The sequence below is a fragment of the Hyperoodon ampullatus genome, assembly GCF_949752795.1.
Source record: "Hyperoodon ampullatus genome assembly, chromosome: 2".
In the NCBI taxonomy this organism is placed as follows: domain Eukaryota; kingdom Metazoa; phylum Chordata; class Mammalia; order Artiodactyla; family Ziphiidae; genus Hyperoodon; species Hyperoodon ampullatus.
The window spans coordinates 126838544-126860778 of record NC_136915.1 but is presented as its reverse complement, the minus strand read 5'-3'; the positions used below and the strand labels follow the sequence as shown (position 1 = coordinate 126860778).

Genomic DNA, 22235 nt, shown 5'->3' with positions numbered 1-22235 from the left:
GGAGGGAGATCTTGAAGACTGTGCTGGGCACGGTGGAGGACACACAAGTGCGGGCCCTGGACCTGCCCTCTCTGGCGAGCTAAAGTTCGTACGGGAGAACAGACCCACAGTGAAGCACCTAAGCCACACGGAGTGCACCACCGCCGAGGAGTGCGGGAGGCGGGAGAGCAGGGTGGGCTGCTGTGGTCAGGAGGCTTTCTGGAGGAGGTCGGCTTTGAACTGCCCCCGGGGGACGTGTCTGTTTGAATTGGTGAAGGAAAGAGGTGCTCCCAATTAGGGGAGTCCCTGTGAATGGAATGTAGGAGTCTTGCTTTAAATCAGCTGGCTGATAATTGAGCTAGGGTTTGGAGTGCTCGTGGAGGGTGTGGCAGTGTTCCATAGATAGCATGCATTAACTCTCATTACTCTTGAACAAGCCTGCAAGATTGATTATCCCCATCTTACAGATGGGGAAGCTGAGGCTCAAACAAGCGCACACAGCTAGCAAGTAGGGACACTGAAAATGGAGCCTAAGTCTGACTCCTTAACAGACTTTCCCTGTTCAGGTTAGGTCTGGGGCCACCAGCAGGGATAATGGGGGAAAGAGTGTCCAGGTGAGTTTGTTGTAGGGAATGAAACCTTTTTTTTTTTCCCTAAATTGCTTCTCTCCCTGTCAGGGAGGCTGGGCTTTTTACCCCATCAAGCAGTTTGTTAGGATAATGAGGTGCTCCATGAGTGCCCGGGGGACGCCGTGCAAGAAGTGCTTGGAATGATTAATGGGAAAAATGCATCAGGAAATGAAAACGATGAGGCATTCTCTCACTCTTTTTTCAAAATGACCATGTGCCCAAACAGGTATAGAGGAGCCACTGTCCTCTGAGGGATTTTTCCCACTCAGCCCACCAAACCCTTCTGCAAAAGTCCTCATTTGTTCCACAAATAGTAAATGAGCATCACCGGGAGCCAGTCACTGAGCTCAGGCCGGGGGACAGAGACACACCTGCACTGTCCCCTCCCAGGGCCTCTGAGGCTGCTCGCAGGGAAGGGTGGTGCACAAGCCACATGCCTTACAGTCACACAGGCATCCGGGATGCTTGTATAAGCATCATATAACATATAAATAAAGGAACATGGGTTCCAGGGCTTCTTCTCACACACACCAAGACAGCATCTCTGGGAGCAGGGCCCAGGAATCTGCATTTTAACGAGCTGTTTGGATAATTCACTGAAGACACTAGGGTTTGAGAGCCTCTGAAAGTGTTGGGAGGCAGAAAGAACAGAGAATGATTCCAGAATGCATCGTTGTCCCTAGGCCCTGAACAGGTCATTGAAGTCTCTTCTAAGCCTCACTTTCCACATCGGCATAGTGGGTACCATACCAGCCTAACTCAAAGGGACACTGGAAGTGTTAAATGAGGGCAGCTGCGAGGTGCATGGCAGGTTGTCTTGCGTATTACAGGCCAAAGAAATATCAGGGTTTTTCTTTTCCTCTCTCCTCCCCAAACTGGGGAAGGTCCTGGGAGAAGCACAGGTTGGGCAGAGATCCTGTGGGACCAACAGCCAGGGAACGATGTTCACTGCCCTCACCCAGCTCCTCCAGTGTGTGCAGTCACCTCATCCTGTACCTGTGCGGCCAGACCTCAACCAGAACTCAGCTGTCTGGGCAGGTCCTTGAGGGGGCCCTGGGTGGTGCCAGCCAAAGGTTGGGGCCATCGGGGCTCCAGAAAGCTGGAGAGACTCACAGCACCAGTGGAGCTCCTGGCCTCCAAGAGCTGAGAACGACTTCAGAACTTGGGTTGTGGAGAGTCTTCTATACAAGCTCTGAGCATGTGGCAGTTTCTTCTCCATTCTGGACCAGATCATTATCCTGTGGGGTTTTTGCCTCTTAACTCCCCTTCTGCCTACCTGACAGCCCACTTAGATCTTCACATGGATCATCAATGCTTAGAAACCTCTTCCAGGGCTTTAAAAAACCCGATAATTGCCAAATGGATTGCAAAATTTTTGTAAAATGCATTTTAAAAAACCCCTAAAACCTCAAAATTCTTCAGAAAAATGAGCAGGTCTTTTTTCCCTTGCCTGAAGCAACAGAAACGATTTGACCATTCTATGCTATCTGATACTGGCCCATCTGGCTCATCTCTAAAGGGATCTTTCAGATTCAGATATTGCATTTGGAATTATTTTAATGTGAACATGACAAAAGAAGCTTGGTAGAGAAAAGGTTGGCTTTCATTAGCAAATACTAGCATTCAAAGAGGAGACAGGAACCCAGGCAAGCTCCCTACTCTCTAAACCAAAGGCTCACTCTTTGCGCCCAAGTGCGGCGTTAGACCTGTTTCTGCCGTGGAATAAACTTGAACTGTGAGTTTAGTTTCCAGGGAGCCCTTGAGGTAAGTAAGGCTGCCATTTGACCCCGGCAGGTATTTGGAGGGTGCTGCCTCCCGAGGGTTCCAGAGTCACCGGCCATACCCACTTCACACCCACCCTTCTCCCGGAGAGAGTCCTCTGGCTTGTCTCTGGTTTCGGGATGGTTTAGCTAAAGGCTTCCATTTTCCCAGCCTGGATGAATTAAGCCTAATAATTTTGCACGTCAAACTCTAAAAATCTCTATCCACTGGATTCTCAAAAGAGAAGGATATTTTCTGGCCTGGGCAGCTGCTCTGAAGCTGAGTCACATCTCTCCAATTTGTTCCTGTGCCTGAGCCCTGGGCCCTGAAGCAGATGACAAGCTCGGGTTGGCCAGTGGCCTCTGACAGGAAACATCCAGCCGGTTTAGGAGGCTTTATTGTTCTAAATTGTTTCTGCTTAACTTCTGAAACATGCACAGCAACACGCCTGGCCGAGGGGGCCGCTCAACGTCCTAACTGCCACTGTGACATTCTTTGGCCATGAGAATTCCCGTCTCCCCTGAAACGCTCCTGTCGTGTGGTGGCCAGCCTGGCGAGAGTCGGGCCGGCCTTGCAGCTGACCCAGTGGACGTGGCTCACTTTGCTGATCGCCAAGTTCAAGGCTGCTCTTCTGACTTGTTCTTAGTTTAGGACTGATTAAAAACATTGGCTTTATGAATCTCCTGCTTCACTCCTGGGGAAAACACTTCTGGGAGACAGCTTTTGAAACATCATGAATTGCTATGTTAGTTCTTGTAGCGAAATAGAGACATGAAAACACTAACCCAGTCTTACCCCAAACATGATTCTCCTCTGTTCTCTTCAGGGACGGGAGTGGAGGACTGGGCCGTGGGAGTGATTGTGGTTGTTGGGGGGTGGGGACTTGAGGGGTGGTGTCCGGGATGCAGATCCTGGGCCCCAGGGGAGTCTTAGCAAAGGCCTGACAGCTGGGAGCGGGGTCAGGGGTCTGTGACCCAGCGCCTGGGGCTCTAACATCTGGCCAGGATGGGTGGCGGCAGCTGGTGAGGAACTTAAGAGTCTTCTTGGGTAGAATGGCATCCGAGAGGCGGGAAAGAATGGAAATGATCTGTCCACTTAGAGGACTGTCATTTACATCAAGATTATTTTACTTGTACATTTATTTGGTGATGGATATGGTTTCAGCTGATTTGCACTTTCTGATAGCCTCTGTCCCAACAGGCTGTTTGATTCCGTCTTCAGTGTTCAATCTGGGGAGGGATGCCTTTTTAGTCCCTTCAGATGCATCACTTTTACAGTTTAGAAAACAGCATCTGAAACCGACTTATTGGTGATTAATCAGTTGGCCCTATGACTTTTGAGCATTTTTGGCAGTGAATTTACTTTCTAATTTGGTTTAAACTTGTGCGTGGATCCAGCAGACATATGCGATTATGTTCAAAATCATGGAGATTACCTCGTTACACCAAAGGATTCATGAAGAAAGCTGGAAACATGCACAAGAAACAAAGACACACATGATGACGAAGGGAGGAAAGGCCCGTTTATGACCTGAAGGTAGGGGGAGGCTTCAGAACTGTGAGCTCCAGTGAGGGCCGTGCAGCTCCTGCGGGCCCCTGCAGACTGAGCTGTAGGGTCGCCCAGCTGGGACGTGGAGGTGTCCACAGAGTCTGTGGTGGTCCTTCCTTGAGCCCTGAGGGCTTCACCCAGTTATGTCGGCGTTTCCACGAAGCTAGCTACCTGCGAGACAGATGGTGCTTGAATAGAACAGCAGATACACTGAATAAAATAAATTAAAAAGCCTCCTCCTGAACCAAGATTTTTTGGAAAGAATTCTAAATAGATGAAAACAAACAATTTGATTTCAACCAAATTGTTGTTTTTTTGTTTTTATCCCGATTTTCACCCGAATTGTCAGTCTCAAAAATAAACACTGATACATTCCCAGAAAATATTTTTCAAATAAAAACTGACTCTGTTAAAGTTTGCCCTGATTCTTTCAAAACTGTGTACAAGACACTGTCAACCGAAGTGACTTGCATATTTTTTTAAATAAACTTGAACATATGCAGCGAAAATGTCATTAACTCCCTGCTGCCTGAGGGTTGTTAAAGAATGACGTAAGACCCCTGGCGCGGCATTTCTAACCTGGGGTCTGGCGACCCTCAGAGAAGCTTCCTCAAACTCAAATAGCATAGTTTAACTTTTTTTCTTTTTTTAACTAAAGGCCCTGTGTGTAATTGATATTGAAAAGTGCATACAGCTTCATTTAAGCCAAACTTGCTCTTCGTTAACAGTTAGTTCACTTTGTCCAAGACTGAATAATTTCAGAATAAGACTCATGGAAGAAAAATAAATTGAATTTTACATTGCTTCAGATACATTTGCTCCACTTATTGCTTCCCGAGTCAGACATTACATTTTGCAATATAAATTCACAATCAAGATTTTAAAGGGAGCTAAATATTTTAATCCAATTAGACAAGTGAACAAAACACTGAATATTACATGTAGTGTAGATAAGTGGTTCTTGCCTTTAAAAGACTGTAATTCCGTCACATTACAACCCCAAATGTCAATGTTGTCTTTATTTTTAACGCTTTCAAACATGAGGCAGCCAGAGGCTCCACTCTCTGCTGTTGGTGACACTGTCTGTCCTTTGGGAATTCTTAAAATCTATTTACCATGGAAACATGGTGCGTATAAAACACAGACCCCTGCCCATGTGCAGGGGAAGTTCTCGTGACTCATGAGATTCAAGAACGCTGGAAGATGACACGCTGGGGATCCCGAGGGTTGTGGAAGGAACCCCCATGCTGGAGTGTGCTCTGGGGAGAGCCTGGCACAGCAGTGCCGCCCCTGGGCGTGCGTGGCCTCCGACTCTGACCGCTCCTGTCTGTGCACGGGGCTCCCTGCATCCCCCCACGTTGCAAGTCCCAAGTCCAGATCGAGCTGCTGTTTTCCAGGAAGCTAAAGCGTCATTGTCCTCACTTTCTTTCTGCAAGGAATTCTGTCCTGCCTCTACCGTTGCGTTTTTCTGGCTTCTGTAGTTCTCCGATTTTGGAGCCCAGAGGCAGCAAAGCCAGGCCCCAGAGTCCAGGGAAAATGGAGCCTGAACTCTGCCTGCCACAGAGCTTTCATTGTCAGAGACCCAGCCAGGCAGCCGGGAGGGAAGAATAAATCGAGGATCTGTGGCGACCTTGCCGTGAACTCCTGCCCCTTTGGCAGCTGTGCTGGCCGGAGGGGTACGCAGCTCAGCCAGAGCTTCGGTGACTTGTGTGGGGCAGAGGCAGGCCTCTCCTGACCTGCAGTTCACGACCTTGAGCCCCGTGCTGGGTGGAGAACTGCCTTCTTACAGGTCAGTGGTCATGTCTGAGACCACGTTTCCACAAAGTTCTGCAGGAGACTGGTGAGGACAAATTGGTGACCACCCATAGGTGACATGGCTGATTTATTCCTGGTTGCCTGATATATTTGATTCCTACTTAGTCCCAGAAATATCAAACGTGGTTGCTCTTTCACTAAGCTGGTTGGAATAGCATTAAAAAGAGCCTGGATTTTGAGGTCAAACTGCCTGGGTTCAAATCTCAGTTCTGGACCACCTCAGGTAAGTTTTTCGCTTCCACATTGCTCAGTTTCTGGTTTAAAAAAATGGTAATAGAGCCAGCTTCCTTTTAAAACGGAGCTCTCTGCATTACCAGGGCCCAGAAGAGATGACCGTCCAGCAGGGTAGCACTGTGCTCGCTGAAGGCTTCAAAGGACCACTTGGAGAAATCATTTCGTATCCATTTTGCACAGATGGAAAAATCAGGCCCAAAGGAGTGGAGTGACTAGAACTGGGAAATGAATGGGCAGGGAAATGAACTTCCAGAGAGACTGGTATTCATTCTCTGGGCCATGGACTGCATGGAAGGGGGAGGGAGGCCCGTATCTCCCAAGGCAGCAGCCTGGAGCTGGGCCCCAGCTGAGAAAGCCGCAGAGCAGTGGCCTGGCTCCCAAAGTGGGGACACATGGAGCAGGGTACTGGGGGCTTCCCTGGAGCTCTGTCAGCTGAGGCCAAGCTTTGAAATGCCCCAGATAGAGGTTGGGGGAAGGATTCTACCTACTTTCTTGAGTTAAAAGTAGATGCTTTTCTGCCAGAGGCATGAGGAGCAGGTCCTTTTTTTTTTTTTTTTTTTTTTTTTTAACCTGGCCACACAGAGACGGAAAATGTACAAATGAGCAAGGGAAAGAGCAAGAAGGAGGGATATTCCATTGGGAGGGGCTGCTAAGAGGCCGGGTGGAGATGCACAGAGAAGAGACACATGGTGGAAACACGGGGCAGTCTGAACTGTGAGCATCCGTATGCGTAGGGTCTAGCTGGTGCCGTGACGTCCCTGCCGGGCTGTAGGCTTGGGAACAAAGCTGCAGAGAAGGTTCGGCTGGACCTCGCAGTGTGGTTGCTTGGGGAACAATTCAGGTCACCCAGAGAGACTCGTTTTTTAAACTTTGAATTTAAACTTCGGAAACAAATTATACACACAAGTCAGGGTTTGTGGAGGGAAGGCTCTGTTAGGGTTTAAAATGAGAACAAAGAAAACGGGTCACTGATAGTGGGCTTGCAGTTGGGGAGCATTTATATCATCTGTGGACAGCACTTCAGAAGAGCAGCTGCCAGGGTGCTGTCAGCCCTCCTCAATCTGGAGGGCAGCCACCGACAACTGCAGATGTGGCCACACCACCCAGGGGGGCCACAGCAAGGGGCCTTGGGGACAAGTGTGATGGTCCAGGGATGGGAACATGGTGGCTGAGGGCTCAAGCCACGGTTCACACTAGCTGTGTCCCATCGGCACACACACCCTCGTCTCCCTTACAGCCCGACCTCACGGTGTCCACAGCGGTGTGGGCAGTGAACCAGCTTTCTGGAAATAGGCATGGCTAATGTCCCTAAGAAGTGATGGCAGACGAGCCAGATTTTGGCAGTAACTAAAGATTCTGTCTCTCTGGACATGCTCCCTGCCTAAGGGGAAGAACCTAGAAACATTCTTTACTAAACATCCAGACATCCAAGGGTGACACCGAGAGCTATTTAGCAGGAAGACAGTGACATAACAGGGTACATGACTCATTCAGTCACATTTGCTGAATGCTCACGACGGGTCGGGCAGTGAACAGCAAGTACTGTGATATGAAAGTGAGGAGGAATGCAGGGCTTTGCACCAAAACCAAATGAAAGAGAAAACCGATGGAGCCCGGGAGAGAAATGTGGGCTGAGCCCTGGGCAAGTGCCAGCAGGGAATGGGCCAGGCGACGGGCAGTTCCTGGTGGGAACCGCGAAGACTCGTGAGAACTGCCCGTTTCCTGGAGCTTGGTTTTAAAAAATTCCCACAATACATTTCCCTTCTACTTCAGGTCTTTACTGTTATGTGTTGTGCATGTTACAGGTATGTGTCTTTTCTACCTCAAATTCAGTTAAATTTTTTTTTTTTTGAAAACGTGCCTATTGCAGTTTATGCTTATTCTCGTATTCAAAGACGTCCTTGAATCTCTAAAGTTAGAAAGTAAGCCACCACTTCCAGAGCACCTGGTGGGCAGGCAGCCTGCCTGTCTGTGGGACAGGAGGGTCATTCAAGCCAGTCATTCACTGGATCAGTTCAGTCAGGACCAGAAGGCAAATTATTTGGAGATCCTGTGTTTGATGGGCAAATGGATCTGGCGGCAGCCTCTGAGGACAGGGGGCGCCCTTTCTGCAGTGGCAGGGCCCTGGGGCTCCCTGGCTTCCTTATGGTGCTCCAGGAGCCCCATGGGCACCACGAAAGAGGATCCATCCACCTCCCAAACCCCCAAAGAGATGCACACAGACACCACTCACTTCCTCACCATGTCCGGGGCCCCCCACTGTCTGAGAGCAGGGGCTGCACACGATACTCTCATTGCCTTGTGTCGAAACCCACAGAATTGCTCACTAAAAAGTCATGAGTGTCTCACATACACTGGGAAATCTACTTGAAATGTAAACGTTTTCTCATTTTTTAAAAAAGATAACAGGCTAATTTTCATATTTTTCTTGTGCAAACTCTGATCTTGGAAACGCTGATCGCTCGTTGTCCTGTCTTGGAAATCCTCCACAAGTAATCGTGGCTTAACTTGGGTAGACAAGAGCCCTCTCTAATTCAGGAAATCTCTGTTGGGGAGTGCAGAGCCCACTTGTTTCTCTTGAAGATGATTCTCACTCAGCCAAACAGAGACCAGATGGGGCCCCTGTCCCTGCATTACATTCCAATTCATCGCTTGAAGTGAAAACTGGGATTTGGTAGTTATCATCCTAGCCCTCTATCTAGTCCCTACCATCCTAGTGACTTCACACTCCTGGAGGGCAAAGACCGTGTCTTAGTCATCTTCCCACACAGTACACAGTAGGTACTCGAGAAATGTCCTGTGCAATGTAACTATTTCCAGTGGTTTCTGACACCACTTCCTGACGTGGGTTAAACTAATTTGAACAGCCACATCTGCTAGAGCAGGCAGCAGTACTTTCCTAACTTGCAACTCCCTCAACCCAATTTTCATGAGCTAGTTTTGAAACATTTATTCCTGTTTAAAACTAGGAGAGGACATACACTAAATTCCCTCTTGCAGCATGTGGTAGGTGGTTTCCATGTGAAAAATGCCTTTATATATGTTAAAACACATTGTCTGCATCTAAACATTTGGAGGTGTTAGCTTGTTATCATTTCACCAGGAATTTCTTAGGGACACTTGATCTATCCACATCCTGTTTTTTTGTCCAGTTTTACTCACTGTAATGTCTGAGCAATTTTCAGTAAACAGATTCTGGCACGAATCAGTGTCTCCTTTCTCCTGTCCATGGGGGAAGAGGTGGCTCTTTAGCTGTGTCCTGTCATCAGACCACACTTATTTAAGAGACACGCAGAGGTCTGGAATATAGCTTGTTTTCACATTTAAAGCATTAAAAGAGTTCACCTTATATTCCTACAAACTTTTCATACAGTTGGTTACGTACAATTTCTATATTTTTTTGTAAGAACTTTCTACAAAAACTTAGAAAGAGGTAACTAAACCAGTGAGAAGACAAATCACATTGAAGAACATGATCTATTTAAACTTACTTTTTATTATCATTTTTTCCATTTACCCAGCATGCCACAATCTGATTGCTGACCTGGATGAAACAGTGAAATAAATGATTTACAAAGAGATATTTACATTCATCTGATTTATACGTAATATGCCACAATGCACCGCGACCTTCCCAGTGGACCCCACCTTAGACTGCAGCGGGCTGCGTCATCACCGCCACATTCATTGCCAAGCGGTCCCTGCAGGATGGATGGGCTGGAGCTGAAGTCTGACACTAGATGAGGAGACCTCCTGGTGTATGTTTTCAGAAAAGGCTCGAAGTTATTATGTTTTTATATCTGCTCATTTGTATGCTTTGTTACACATGTGAATTTCAATAAATGAATTTTTTGAAGACTTGAAATGTTTCCTTTTTATCTTGTAGTGATGAAAAAAACACACCAAAAAAAGGCACATATTTTAACTAGGCTAAAGGGTATTAAGGACCAAACCTTTTTTCCTGCCATTCATGTTTCTTTCCCTCTTGGAGAGATCTATATATATTATCCTTCAACTTTATTTGCTTTTAATCAACATCCCATAAGACTCCATTATTTATCATCCTGCTAATTTGTGCACAATCAGAAGACACCAGGAAGCACTAGGCATTATCCTCTCCACTCTGTTAACAACAAAAACAGACAAAAAGCATCTTTGGCTTGGTGGTGTCATGTTTCTTCTTCAATATGCAGTAATTGAGAGGAGGCTAAAAATGTACTCAGTGAAATTACAAAATTTACTTCTATCAAACATCTGTACACAGATCATCATTTTAGTTTAACATAGTATTTCTACTATACACAATTAAGCCCTCAAGTGCTTTAAAGTAATAAAAATGGGCGCTGAAAGTGTTGTCCTTGAGGATGACAATGGAACACTAACGACAAGTCCCTGACCTCAGGCTGTTCTCCCTGGCACAGATCTGTCATCATCATCACATCACATCACATCCTCCTCCTCATCATGGCCTCTCAGAAGGATGTGGATTAGGCTCTGGAGGCGGTGGGATGATACACCCGCTCAGACCATTGAGTCTCTTGAGCATGGACAAGGTTCAAGCCTGAAAGAATAGAACTTCTATTCAGATTCAGAAGTTTTTTGATTTCATCAAGTGTGCTAGACATAAAGGTTGTCACATAAGATATATTAATTGTCCCTAATTCTGTTTCAGGAACAGGAAATAAATTACACAATATTCTAAAAATAGCACCTTTAAAGAATTATAGAGGTCACTTTATGTTAGCCTCCTGGATCTGTCAACCCCAGTGGTTTTGAGAGAAGAGCACATGTAAGAATGCCCTCCAGTTTGGCTGTGTGACATACACACAACATGCTTGACCAACTTTGGTCCCAAAGCCGTTCCTCTATCTGGCTTAGTCACAGGAGCAAAGCCAAGTTTCTACAATAGTATATAGGTTTATGAGGTAAAATCAGAAAAATGACCCTAGGTAAATCAGACTGTAGTCCAACCATCCTACCCATCTATTACCCACGTTTCAGTTGGTTAGTTTGCCATGACGTTTTAAAAATATACTCTTAAGAAAGGAAGTATGCAGCGCAACACGTTATCAGGAAGACATCATTACTGATGAGCTACATTCCTTAAGAATTCTGGGTCCAAACCACCTGGTGTGAGGACTGTTAGGGGCTTAACAAATCTCAAAAAATACCTATTCTATCTCCAGCTTCACAGATCTCTCCTAAACCCATTGTTGGGAAGTCAGCATCCCCCCTTTGGAAGCAGCCCTTCATCAAAGTTTGTATAGTTGCATTACTGCCATTTTATTGAAGTAATAAAATAAATCCTGTGTGTGTTTTGAGCTACAAGAAATTTACATACTTTCCTGTCACACTTTATATAGAATGGGTTAATACCAGGTGACGCTATTAATCTTTTTTTTAGAAAAGAATAATATTTAGTTTTCTGAGATTACGGAACCACATCCAACAACAATAAACAGAGAAGTAGCAGATTGACATAGTGCTTTATTTAAGCTGTCTGTACGAAGGAAAATAATGTGCATCCCTATCATATACGTGTAAAAATACTAAGGATGTACAGTGTACAAAAACAGTTTCTTGTAGTTATTTCACATCCTTGTGGGTCATATACTTAAGGAAATAAACAGTTTTAGTATGACCAACAGTAAGAGTAATACAGTTTCTTGGGTTCATAGTTGCGTCTGCTTAAAATCCTTAACCAGATGACTAGATCTTGCGCGGATCTAATGAAAGAACTAGCAAGGTCAAGAAATGTCACAAACTATAAAGCTACGGGGAGGTAATTCAATTACCAATTTAGAGGTTTTCTTCTTATTTAAATAAATACTTTACATTTCATGCTTGCCTGTAATGCAGTACCAGGAGCAAGATAAGGGAATTCTACTGTAGACACAGTACAAACAGTAGCAGCAAAGTGTGTACGCTGAGGTGTAATAGAAAGACCCTGCAGTTAGTAAGGAAGGCCCTTACTTTGTACTCTAAGAGAAGCAAGTGGCCCTTGCAAGAACAGTCAGCTTTAAGAAGCTGGAAATCAGGTATGGGAAATGGAAAACACTGGAATAATGCTATGTAGTTAGTGTGGAAAGCAAAGCTGTGAGCAGCCCTGCCAAAGATCCAAGCAGAGACGGCCAATTTCCTCCAAGATGGCTGCATCATGGCAAGAGGCAGACTTCAAGGAAGTTAGTACAGGAAGGAGTCTGCAAAGCCTGAACTTCTGCTATTCTGACAGAGTGACTCCAGGGCCAGGCCTTTCTGTCCACCAGAATCCGAAACTTCAGCTATGGGCAGACATGAGGGAAGTTTTAGAATCTCCTTCTACACACATTTCTGTTTTTCTATTGTTTTTCCATGCCAGCTGACTGAGATCAGGGAGTGAAAGTAAGGGATTCTTAAAATCAAAGCCAACAACACACCCTGTGTGACGCTAACGGAATCTCGGAGGGGATACGGGACTACTAAGCCCCGGGCACCAGCTGGGGACGGAGAGCCAGCTGTGCAGAGTGGCCGGCCTGAGGCACAGTCAACGCTGTCGTTAATCCTTAGGAAGTGTCCTTGGCCAAAGTCATGGAAATCACCTTAAGATTTGGGGGGGAAAATAAAACCCCAAAACTATCTGTGTGCTTAGTGTATGGTGTACTTTCCCCCTGAAGAAATGAATGCTCTGAACACCAGCCAGTCTCAGCTTTCCTCTCTTCCTCTCACCTGTTTCTTTTTTATATAATGGATGCAAGACAACTTACAGGACATACCTTCTAGTCTACTTTCTTGTCAAAGTGAAACATTCAACATGATTCCAAGTGAAAAAAAAAAAGTTGAGCTCTATGTGTAAGTAAGAATGGACTCCTACTCAGTACTAAGGATGAACTTCACTCAGGTAGAAATATGAAAAATTAGAATAAAATCTATGTCTGAATATGTCTTAGCTGCCTTAGTAAAATGCCCTTTAACCCCCTGTCAGTCCCAGTGGTCCACCCACTGCCAGCAGTGGTTTCATATCTGTAAACCCACACTTCCAGCGTCAAGAGGCTAAGACATCTGCATATGAATATGATTCATCCTACTTAGAAAGTCACTTGCTCTTTCATACAATGCAATCATAACACTACATCATGCTGTAGTCTTCCATTTGGGAGCTGTCGGATAGTTTAACTAAAATACATCTCCACGATGGCTCCAAGAAGTCAGGAGCCCCCTGGACTTCATAGGCTGCTTTGGAAAATGTCAGCTCCTAGCACCAAAGGGTTTAATCTGAAGATCATCATTAATGAAAGAGAAAGATGAGGTTTGCATACATGTCCCCTTTCAGTGAGAAATGTCGGAATTTGAGGACATGAGTATATACAGAAAAAGAAAAGTTGGAGGTGTTCTTTTTTGTTTTGTTTTTTCCCTGATGGCTTAATTCAGTGATAAATGTACCATGATCAGAATAAACACACCAGGCCCTTATCCTTTACTGCCCACTTCGTAAATACTTGAGATGTGTTCATTTTGCCAAGTAAAGTTCATTTCTTATCATCCAGGTCTCAATTTTCTTCATTACATTATGTTGCCAGGCCGTCATAATATTTCAATTCTCAAAAGAGCAAATATAACATCCATTTGTTTCAACCCCTTGGCATGGATAGTTGGGGATTTCTCATTTTTAGCACCAAGGGGTTAAATGACAGCATCTCTTCTCCTAAAGCCAAATTCTAATCTATATGTACAATTTCAGAGCCTCATCAAAATTATTTTTACATAGGAGAAAAAGTGCATGATTCTCATTGGCGTGTACATTCCTTGCACATGGGTCAAAAGAAACTGCAGTAAGTCTGTTTTATGTTAAGTTGGAGCTGCATTTGCTAACATGACATACAATTCTCATCACTAAAAAATAAATACTACTGCAACATAAACAAAATCATAAAAGGACATTCAAAGTTTTAACATCCGAGAAAAAGCTAATTCACGTAGAACTGAAAGTAAAAAATTAAAACAAATAAGGCAAACACCTGTTTACCTTGGTGTACAAATTTTGGTGAAAAGCAGGATCATTACACCTGTCTACATTCTTCAGCCATCAGAGGTGATAATATCAAGAAGGGAAAAAGGTTTCCAAGCACAGGGGAAATAAAACGCTCTCTGGTGCAAATCATATCATAGACCCTTTAAGTGACCTACTCTGCTGTGCATATGCTTCCTTCCTTGGTCGAACAATGTTCCTTTGCCAACAACTGCCTGTGAAATCTGGACATCCACATGTAATACCAGGCTTCCTCTGCAGTATCGAATAAGAATTTAAATTTATAAATGTATATATCTATCTTAATAGTTGTTCATTCCTTCTCTCAAATGCTTCCTAATGAATTCCAGTAGGATCTTACTGATACATACCTATTTTACGCACTGATCTGATATATGCTTTACTAAAATTTTGCATATGCACATCACCACGCTTCCACAATTGCTTGTTCTGAATTACAAACTAAATCTTCTTAGTCTAGTTAGTTTTTGATTTATCGTCTAGAAAGTTAAAAAATGTACCTAGAATCATTTAGCCTTCACTGTTAGGGAAAAACAAAAATTAAAAGATCAAAAGATGACAGTTGGTGCACAAATGAACAATGGTGGGCTCATGACTTCCAAAGATTGTAAAATTACCTCTTAAAGTTGCTATAATAGTAAGACAGTAGCAGCAACAGCATGAGACCTTAGACTGAGATACAATTTCATGCAAAAACAAAAGTCGAGTATGTCTGCATATATGTGTGTTCTCATGTGGGTGAAAGGCGGCGAGGGGTGAAGACCTTGGACTGGTCTGGGATGTCTGAAGGTGCTCCTGCATTTGTAAGAGCTAGGACTGCTGTGATGTCCAGGAATCATTTTCAGTAATAAATCTAAGATGACAGTGAAGTAGCAGAAGAGACTTATTCTCGTCCGCTTGCAGAGTAGGAAAACTGAGGGAAGTGCGGCCGCCTCTCATTGTCCATGCAGTCCATACCGTCCTCATCATCTGTGGGCAGGAAACAGCTATTTTAATTTTACAGTAATTTTTTGCAACATAATCTCCAGTCTATATAGTTCTAACCCCTAACGTAATAAAGATTAACGGAGGCAATAGCTCCCAGAAACTTGTGTTTATCAATAAAACATAGGATGGATACACTTATTTCAAAAACTTTCTCACTTTCAAACACATGACCTATGAAGAAATAATACTATCAAATCATCTCCTTCAAGACACTAACATTTCAAGGCTCAAACTGTGAAAAACTATTGCAGAAGACAAGATTTTTAAAAATAAAAAGGAACAAATGATCTTCAATAACCTTTACTTTCCTGAAAACATGCATGTCAAAGTTACAAAGTCAAAGAATCCTAAGGCACCCAAAGTATCTGCCTAGAATCCAGTATCAATCTGTCTCCATATGCTTGTATTTCTTCTTCATGGTGCTTTAGGTGTGATTGCAGAATAAAGCTTATTAGGATTCCATTTCATTTGAGCCCTTGATTACATGTTTAAGATTTTACATTCTTTATTCTACATCTAATATCTGCCTTAACTTACTGTTCCTAATTTTCCTGTGATAAAACTTTAAAGTAGAATAAAGAGAATAAGTCAAGGAAAGAGAAGGAAAGAGGCCAGCATCTAAGTATTAGTTCATCAGGAAACAAATTGGGAGACTTGAAAGACATGGAAAGAGACAACTTCCATTTAAGCTGCTCCTCCCTTTCCTCTTCCCTGTTTTCTTGCATTCGAAAGGTTACGAAGGATCACCCAACCTCTTCCCATAACTATTCTGATGATTAAAATCTTGCAGTGTCAGAATGCTCTTCCTTTATGTGTGTCATGAATTCAGTCGCTCAGTCCACAACGTTCCCTGTGCATCTGTTCCGGGCTCTGCGCAAAGTCCCTCCCTGTGTCCTCAGAGCTCACCCCACTAAACCCCCCACTCCACTTGCAGTGCCTTTGGCTGTATGCTGTGCTACAGGAAATAAGCGAGGGTCTTTCAAATACCCAACCTTCTTCAAGAAAAATAATTCCACTTCCTCAAATTCACATAGGAAGTACATTACCAATTCTTTTAATTTTCCAACCTCTCCAGGGAGCATCAATTTCATGTAATAGGAGAAGGAATACAGGCCAGACCCCACTGCATCACGGGCACTGACCCTGTTACACAAAAAGGATGATGCTTTGCATGCCTCTGAAGAATAACAAACATTCATGCTCTTTTCTCACTGTTCTTTTCAGTATTCTATTTTTAATAGAAGATTCTAGAAATGGGATCAAGTTGCTAAGCAAACTTTGTAGCCTTGAATGTACCAGAAAGTATCACTGTATTAGGTGTTGGACTCAGTCTCACAAGTAGCATCTGAGGCTCCCTGCTCTGTGTAAACCTCCCTCCTGCAAACAGACCTTTTAAACTATAGTCCTCATTTCCAGATAGTACTGTGATTTGGGGAAATCTCTGCCTCCTTATAAAATACCAGTTAGGTACCAAGCAAACCATCTTTTAGGTCAAACACCTTCCACAGAATTTTCAGATATACTAAAGATGGTAGGAGCTGTGGATGGCATATAAAACCTCTGTAAAACTCTATAAAAAGTCTCTAGGGGAAAAGCAGCTGAAATCTTAATGTTCAGACTCTGACACGTGCCAATCACATTTCAAAGGAATAGTTTTCCCCGCTAGCAGCTTCGTTTTGCTGGGTGTGTTTCTGCACAGCGAACAGACAGCACATGTGGCAAGCCTGGTGTTGTCTGCCAGAGAAGGGCTTGTCCAGCTCGCTGGGCTGCAACCAGGCCTTGCACCAGAGCAGGGAGGCCTGAAGCCCAGGGCAGCCTGGCTCTTGACAGGAGGAGGGGTTGAATTTCCTTTCCAAGGAGTATTATTGCTATGAGGCTGCACTGTCAGCTGAAAGTTAAAAGAGAATCTTCACTCTGTCACTTTAGTAACAAATTAATCCCATTTCCAAATGTAAATCTAAATCTTGTTGATGACCATGTGAGGGCCCCGCATCTGGATCTTCTTTAAAGTCAATTATATCACCCTCTCACTCCATCTCCCTCCTGTTCTTTTGAGCTTGGCAGTAGTGAGGGGCAAGTCTCTGATCGTGGCCCCAAGAGGAGCTGTGAGTTGGGAAGGTGCTGGGGCAGGAATGAGGCTTTCCCCTGGGCCCTCAGTGCTGCGCAGGCCAGCGGGGCTGTGGAAGGAGGAGAGCTGGATGCAAGTGACAGCTGACAGGACAGCCGGCTGCCCCAGCCAGGCCTTCACACCCAGTCAACGTATATAAATACGTTCCTGCACTGAAGGAAGGTTCAGAGTGAACAGTGATGATGATGGACATGAACTATGCAAAAAAACCCAAATAGCACACATCCGGGAAAAGAAAACAGGGTGATCAACCCTACATTCTACATCTGAATCCCTGGATCCAGGCAGCATTAGTTGCCTAACTTCCTTAGAACATTTAACCAAAGTAATTATATGGCAGCAAAAGCTACTAGGAGCTCAAACAAATCCTCTTTTTCTCTAAGAGGAAGGCAGAGGACCATTAATGGATATAATGCAAGATGACACATTCCAAAATCTGTTCAATTAATTAACACCAGTGAGGAAAATCTGGCATGTTACTGCAGCTGTTTGTAAAAAAGGAACATTTGTCTTTCTAACTGCTGATTTGTTCTAAAAAATAACTCCATTCTGTTTTATAAAAGCAAGGTGGCAAGTGGGAAGACAATCGCTAACTTAATGGTCCTACTGTGGGTTTTTATGAACAAAACTTCTGTGCTTTTAGCAGCTTGAGAGCTGCAGTGGTCTCTCACCAGCAACACTATTCAAAGCTGCAAGAAGAAAAGATTATGTTAAATGTAATCACAGTTCAAGGCTTCACAGATTTTCCTTCGATCTGCCTCTTAAGGGAATTTAGGATATAACCAGGGATCATCCAAGAAAAAACACTGTCCTTATGCCCTGGAAGAACCCAGGTGCTGCAGTCCACAATTACTGAGGCTACTCCCTAAGGCAGGAGCCCAGCCCTGCGGCCTGGTGCTGGGAGCCGCAAAGGACAGGCTGCTGGTGTCCACACCTGGGCCTCAGCCCACCTGCTGAGCTCTTTCCCCTGATTTTTCTCTCTAGAAACCCTGAATTGGAAAATAAGTTGGCAGGTCACAGGGTCCTCCTGCCTCTAGACTGCGGTACACGCTGTCAGTCTAGATGATGCTTGCTAGATGCACGTTTTGGGGCCACTTAGGGCCCAGCATCAGGGCAGGGCCACTCCTCACTGCTAGCAGCATATTTTAGTAGTCTCTCCCCCATCCCCATCCCCATGTCCACTCTTTTTTGCTAGGTATTTACCTACCATCACCCTTCACATAGTGGGACACAGAACAAAGAACACTGTGGATTGGTTAACCTGATGCTTAAATAAAATTAAAAATAGGGTTATTTAAACCTATAGAGAACTCTGGGTGCCCTTCCTAAAGAGATGGATTCTCAGGCACACACAGGGGAAAGATGGGGCTCCTGGAGATTATCAGCCCTGTACTCCCCTTTGACCTGTCACATTCCAGAGCTAGTGAGGAGCAGAGCCAGGACACAAAGCAAGGTCTAAGTCCAGGGCTTTCTGCAATCCCATCATTCTCTTCTACACTGGGATTTTACTTTTAACTTTTTGGAGTAAAATATGCACTCATGTAAAGATGTGGCACATATATACAATGGAATATTCCTCAGCCATAAAAAGAAACGAAATTGAGCTATTTGTAATGAGGTGGATAGACCTAGAGTCTGTCATACAGAGTGAAGTAAGTCAGAAAGAGAAAGACAAATACCGTATGCTAACACATATATATGGAATTTAAGGGAAAAAAAATGTCATGAAGAACCTAGGGGTAAGACAGGAATAAAGACACAGACCTACTAGAGAATGGACTTGAGGATATGGGGAGGGGGAAGGGTAAGCTGTGACAAAGAGAGAGAGTGGCATGGACATATAGACACTACCAAACGTAAAATAGATAGCTAGTGGGAAGCAGCCGCATAGCACAGGGAGATCAGCTCGGAGCTTTGTGACCACCTAGAGGGGTGGGATAGGGAGGGTGGGAGGGAGGGAGACACAAGAGGGAGGAGATATGGGAGCATATGTATATGTATAACTGATTCACTTTGTTATAAAGCAGAAACTAACACACCATTGTAAAGCAATTATACTCCAATAAAGATATAAAAAAATGCACTCATAGCTTTGCATTTATTTACACAGCCTACCTATTTCTATGACTTTCAAAATAGCACATTTAGTTTGTTCTAAGAATTAGAATCCACAAACACCAAAAGCTCTATTTAACTTCCCAAAGCTCCCTGTGAAGTCACGTGAGGAGGTAAGCCAAACACAGATTCTGGGCTGTGAAGGGCAACAGCACTGTCTGGAGAGGGTTGGGCCTCCTTCTGGCCCTGAGACAACCAGGCCTCGCCATAATCCGTTTATTTACTCATTTAACACATATTCATTGAATACCTATGCTGAGCCAGGTACCTAACTCAGAGCTGGGGTTAGCAGTGAATAAGACAAACCAAATCCTTCTTCTCAGAGCTACTGCATTCAAGCTGGAGAAACAGACAGTAAACAAAGAGACAAATTAACCAGAAGGATACCAGCAAGTAAAGGTGTCAAGGTAGAGAATTGGCGGGGGTGGGTGGTGATGGGGTCTGATGGACTGCATTGCTTTTAAGGTCGGGAGGCTAAAGAAAGCTTTCTGATAAAGTGACGTTTAAAGAGATCTGAAGGACAAGTAAGAATTTATTCTTTGCATATGTCTGGGAAGAGAGAATTCTAGGCAGAGAAGAGTAAACACACAGTCCCAAGGCACAGTGAGGCACAGTGTGTTCAAGGTGGGGATGGAACCCAGGGACTGTGGAGAAGATGGACAGGATGAGGTCTGAGGGGAGGATGGGACCAGATCTGACAGAGCTGTGCAGCCAGTGTGAGCAGTTGGATTTAGAGGGCAGCAGTGGGGCCCCTGGGAGGTTTGAAGCAGGGGAACGATGTGGTCTGATTACAGTTAAGGTTATATCCAAACGATGAGGCTCTATGGTGGGAAGTACTCCTAGGCCAGTCCAACAACTCAGTGGTGTTGCCCAGAATTTCAGACAACTGTATCACCACAGCCCGCGCTGGGCCAGGGGAAACCATGCCAAGGCTACGTCCACTGCTCCTACTCAGACGGTCCTTAGCTGATTGCCCACAACTCCACAGGCTTTCTAACGTCATCTTCAACTCTCAGAGATTCTGATTCTAGCAGTGAAGCCCTCACCCACTGCTGGTGACAAACCATGAGCAGTGCTTCAACATACTGCCCTCTCACAGCTTGACCTGGGCATCGTCGGCCAGGCTGTAACTGCTGCTCGTGACTACAGCTAACACTAACTGCGGGACTTAGGGAAGCTCAGCTTCTCTCTGGGTTTTAATTTCTTCCCTTATAAAATGAAAGTTAAGAGGCTCTTAACCTCTTGCAAGTCTAAAGAAAGAAAAGTGCATATGCACACATAATTATATTTTTCATTTCACAGTGTTCACAGTCCCTCTTTTTGTCAGGCCCTGGGTCTCAGGTTAAAAACGCTTGGCCTAGATGACTCCTAGTTTGCCTTTCAATGCTGTAATCAATTGACTACATCCACAGTTGAAACAGCACTTTAATCTTCCGTCTCATGGATACTCAGTGTAAATTAGCACCATCAACTAATCTGCCTTTTAAAAAGGAAAGAGAGGAGAAGGAATGTAGGAAAGGGTATAATAAAAAAGCAAAGGAGAAAAAAACTAAAATGATGTTACTGTGAGCCAAAAGCTGTGTGATGGAAGAAATCTTGTAGCCAAATGTGTCCTTGAAACTCAATTTTATCCTTGCTCCTTAACTAATGATGACAGAATACAGACTTCTGTCAGCATATGAGAATGTTTATAAATTATATAACAACCTTTTCTTCCCTTTAAGTAAAAGGTCTCACCAAAGTGTTGAGCACACACTAGTACATGTGGAATGATTTTAAGTGGTGCATGAAAGTATAGCTTTAATAGATATGTAATTTAATTTATAATATCAAAAATTACTAGCAAACCAAATTATGACTTCACAGATATTATTGCTTAAGACACAGCTAAGTAAAAAAGAGTGATTCCATTTAAAGTGAATTTAAAAACTACTAAGTAAGCAGGAGACCAGAATTAGCAAAATTTAGAAGGTGGTGTCTGAATGAGCAGTGGGAAACGTGGGAGGTCTTCATTTCAGAATCCTTTCAGCTGATGTCAAAATAATCTATTAGAGAATAGTAAGGAAGGGCTAGTTAGTCTATAATTTGGTCCATAATTCTCAACTCTACAACTTTTCCATATATAATTTTTTTTTTACTCAAAAAATCTTTTCTCTTAGCTACCGGTATTTAGATATTTCCACACTGAAAACCCCATGTTCTTAAATGGAACAGAATAAGGCACTGTGGAATTTGACCTTGAAAATAACCAGTTAAAAAAAATGGCTGTTTTCTTCAATTGTATTAGAACATAATCAATTTCCTTCTAGATTTACTTACACTTTTCAGGTGGTGTTATTGTAATAGTCTGAGCTGTAAATTCTTCATCAAAGTATCTGGTGTCTGTCTCAGATGTTACTTGAGGCTTAAAAGGAGGTACAAGCTGTAAGAAGCAAAAGAGTACTGTTAACAGACTTCAGTTTAGGAAAATTCATTTCTAGGATAAAATTAGAGAGCAAATACTAAATGAATAGTGCAAGAGGCTAGACTGCTCAGTGACTGTGTAAGGTAAATGTGGTATTTGGCTTCACAGTCAAGACTAAACACAGAACATTAGGTACCTGGTTGTTCTATATTATATTTGAAGGATTATGTGAAACAGAATAATTGAGAACCAAAGAACAGGGTGCTTCCATGTCCTGGCTATTGTAAATAGAGCTGCAATGAACATTGTGGTACTTGACTCTTTTTGAATTATAGTTTTCTCAGGGTATATGCCCAGTAGTGGGATTACTGGGTCATATGGTAGTTCTATTTTTAGTTTTTTAAGGAACCACCTAAGTGTCCATCGACAGATGAATGGATAAAGAAGATGTGGCACATATATACAATGGAATATTCCTCAGCCATAAAAAGAAATGAAATTGAGTTATTTGTAGTGAGATGGATGGACCTAGAGACTGTCATACAGAGTGAAGTAAGTCAGAAAGAGAAAAACAAATACTGTGTGCTAACACATATATATGGAACCTAA

General features: G+C 43.8%; 2 protein-coding genes across 3 annotated transcripts in view; one reads left to right on the top strand and one right to left on the bottom strand.

Annotated features, from left to right (window-relative positions):
* The window catches only part of SDCCAG8 (SHH signaling and ciliogenesis regulator SDCCAG8), a gene marked incomplete at its 5' end in the record, with an annotated part of 265292 nt that extends 255528 nt beyond the window's left edge, over positions 1-9764 (top strand). The window contains one exon of the mRNA XM_079726777.1: positions 9488-9764. The remainder of the gene's footprint in view (positions 1-9487) is intronic.
* Positions 9467-22235, bottom strand: part of AKT3 (AKT serine/threonine kinase 3) — a gene marked incomplete at both ends in the record, with an annotated part of 378522 nt that continues 365753 nt past the window's right edge. The window contains 2 exons of one of the 2 annotated variants that reach the window (XM_079726789.1): positions 9467-9510; positions 21542-21644. In XM_079726789.1, the coding sequence (XP_079582915.1) occupies positions 9467-9510; positions 21542-21644 (147 nt within the window). Of the gene's footprint in view, positions 9511-14875; positions 14962-21541; positions 21645-22235 lie in introns of those variants that run through there. The other variant, XM_079726788.1, reaches the window with a different exon arrangement.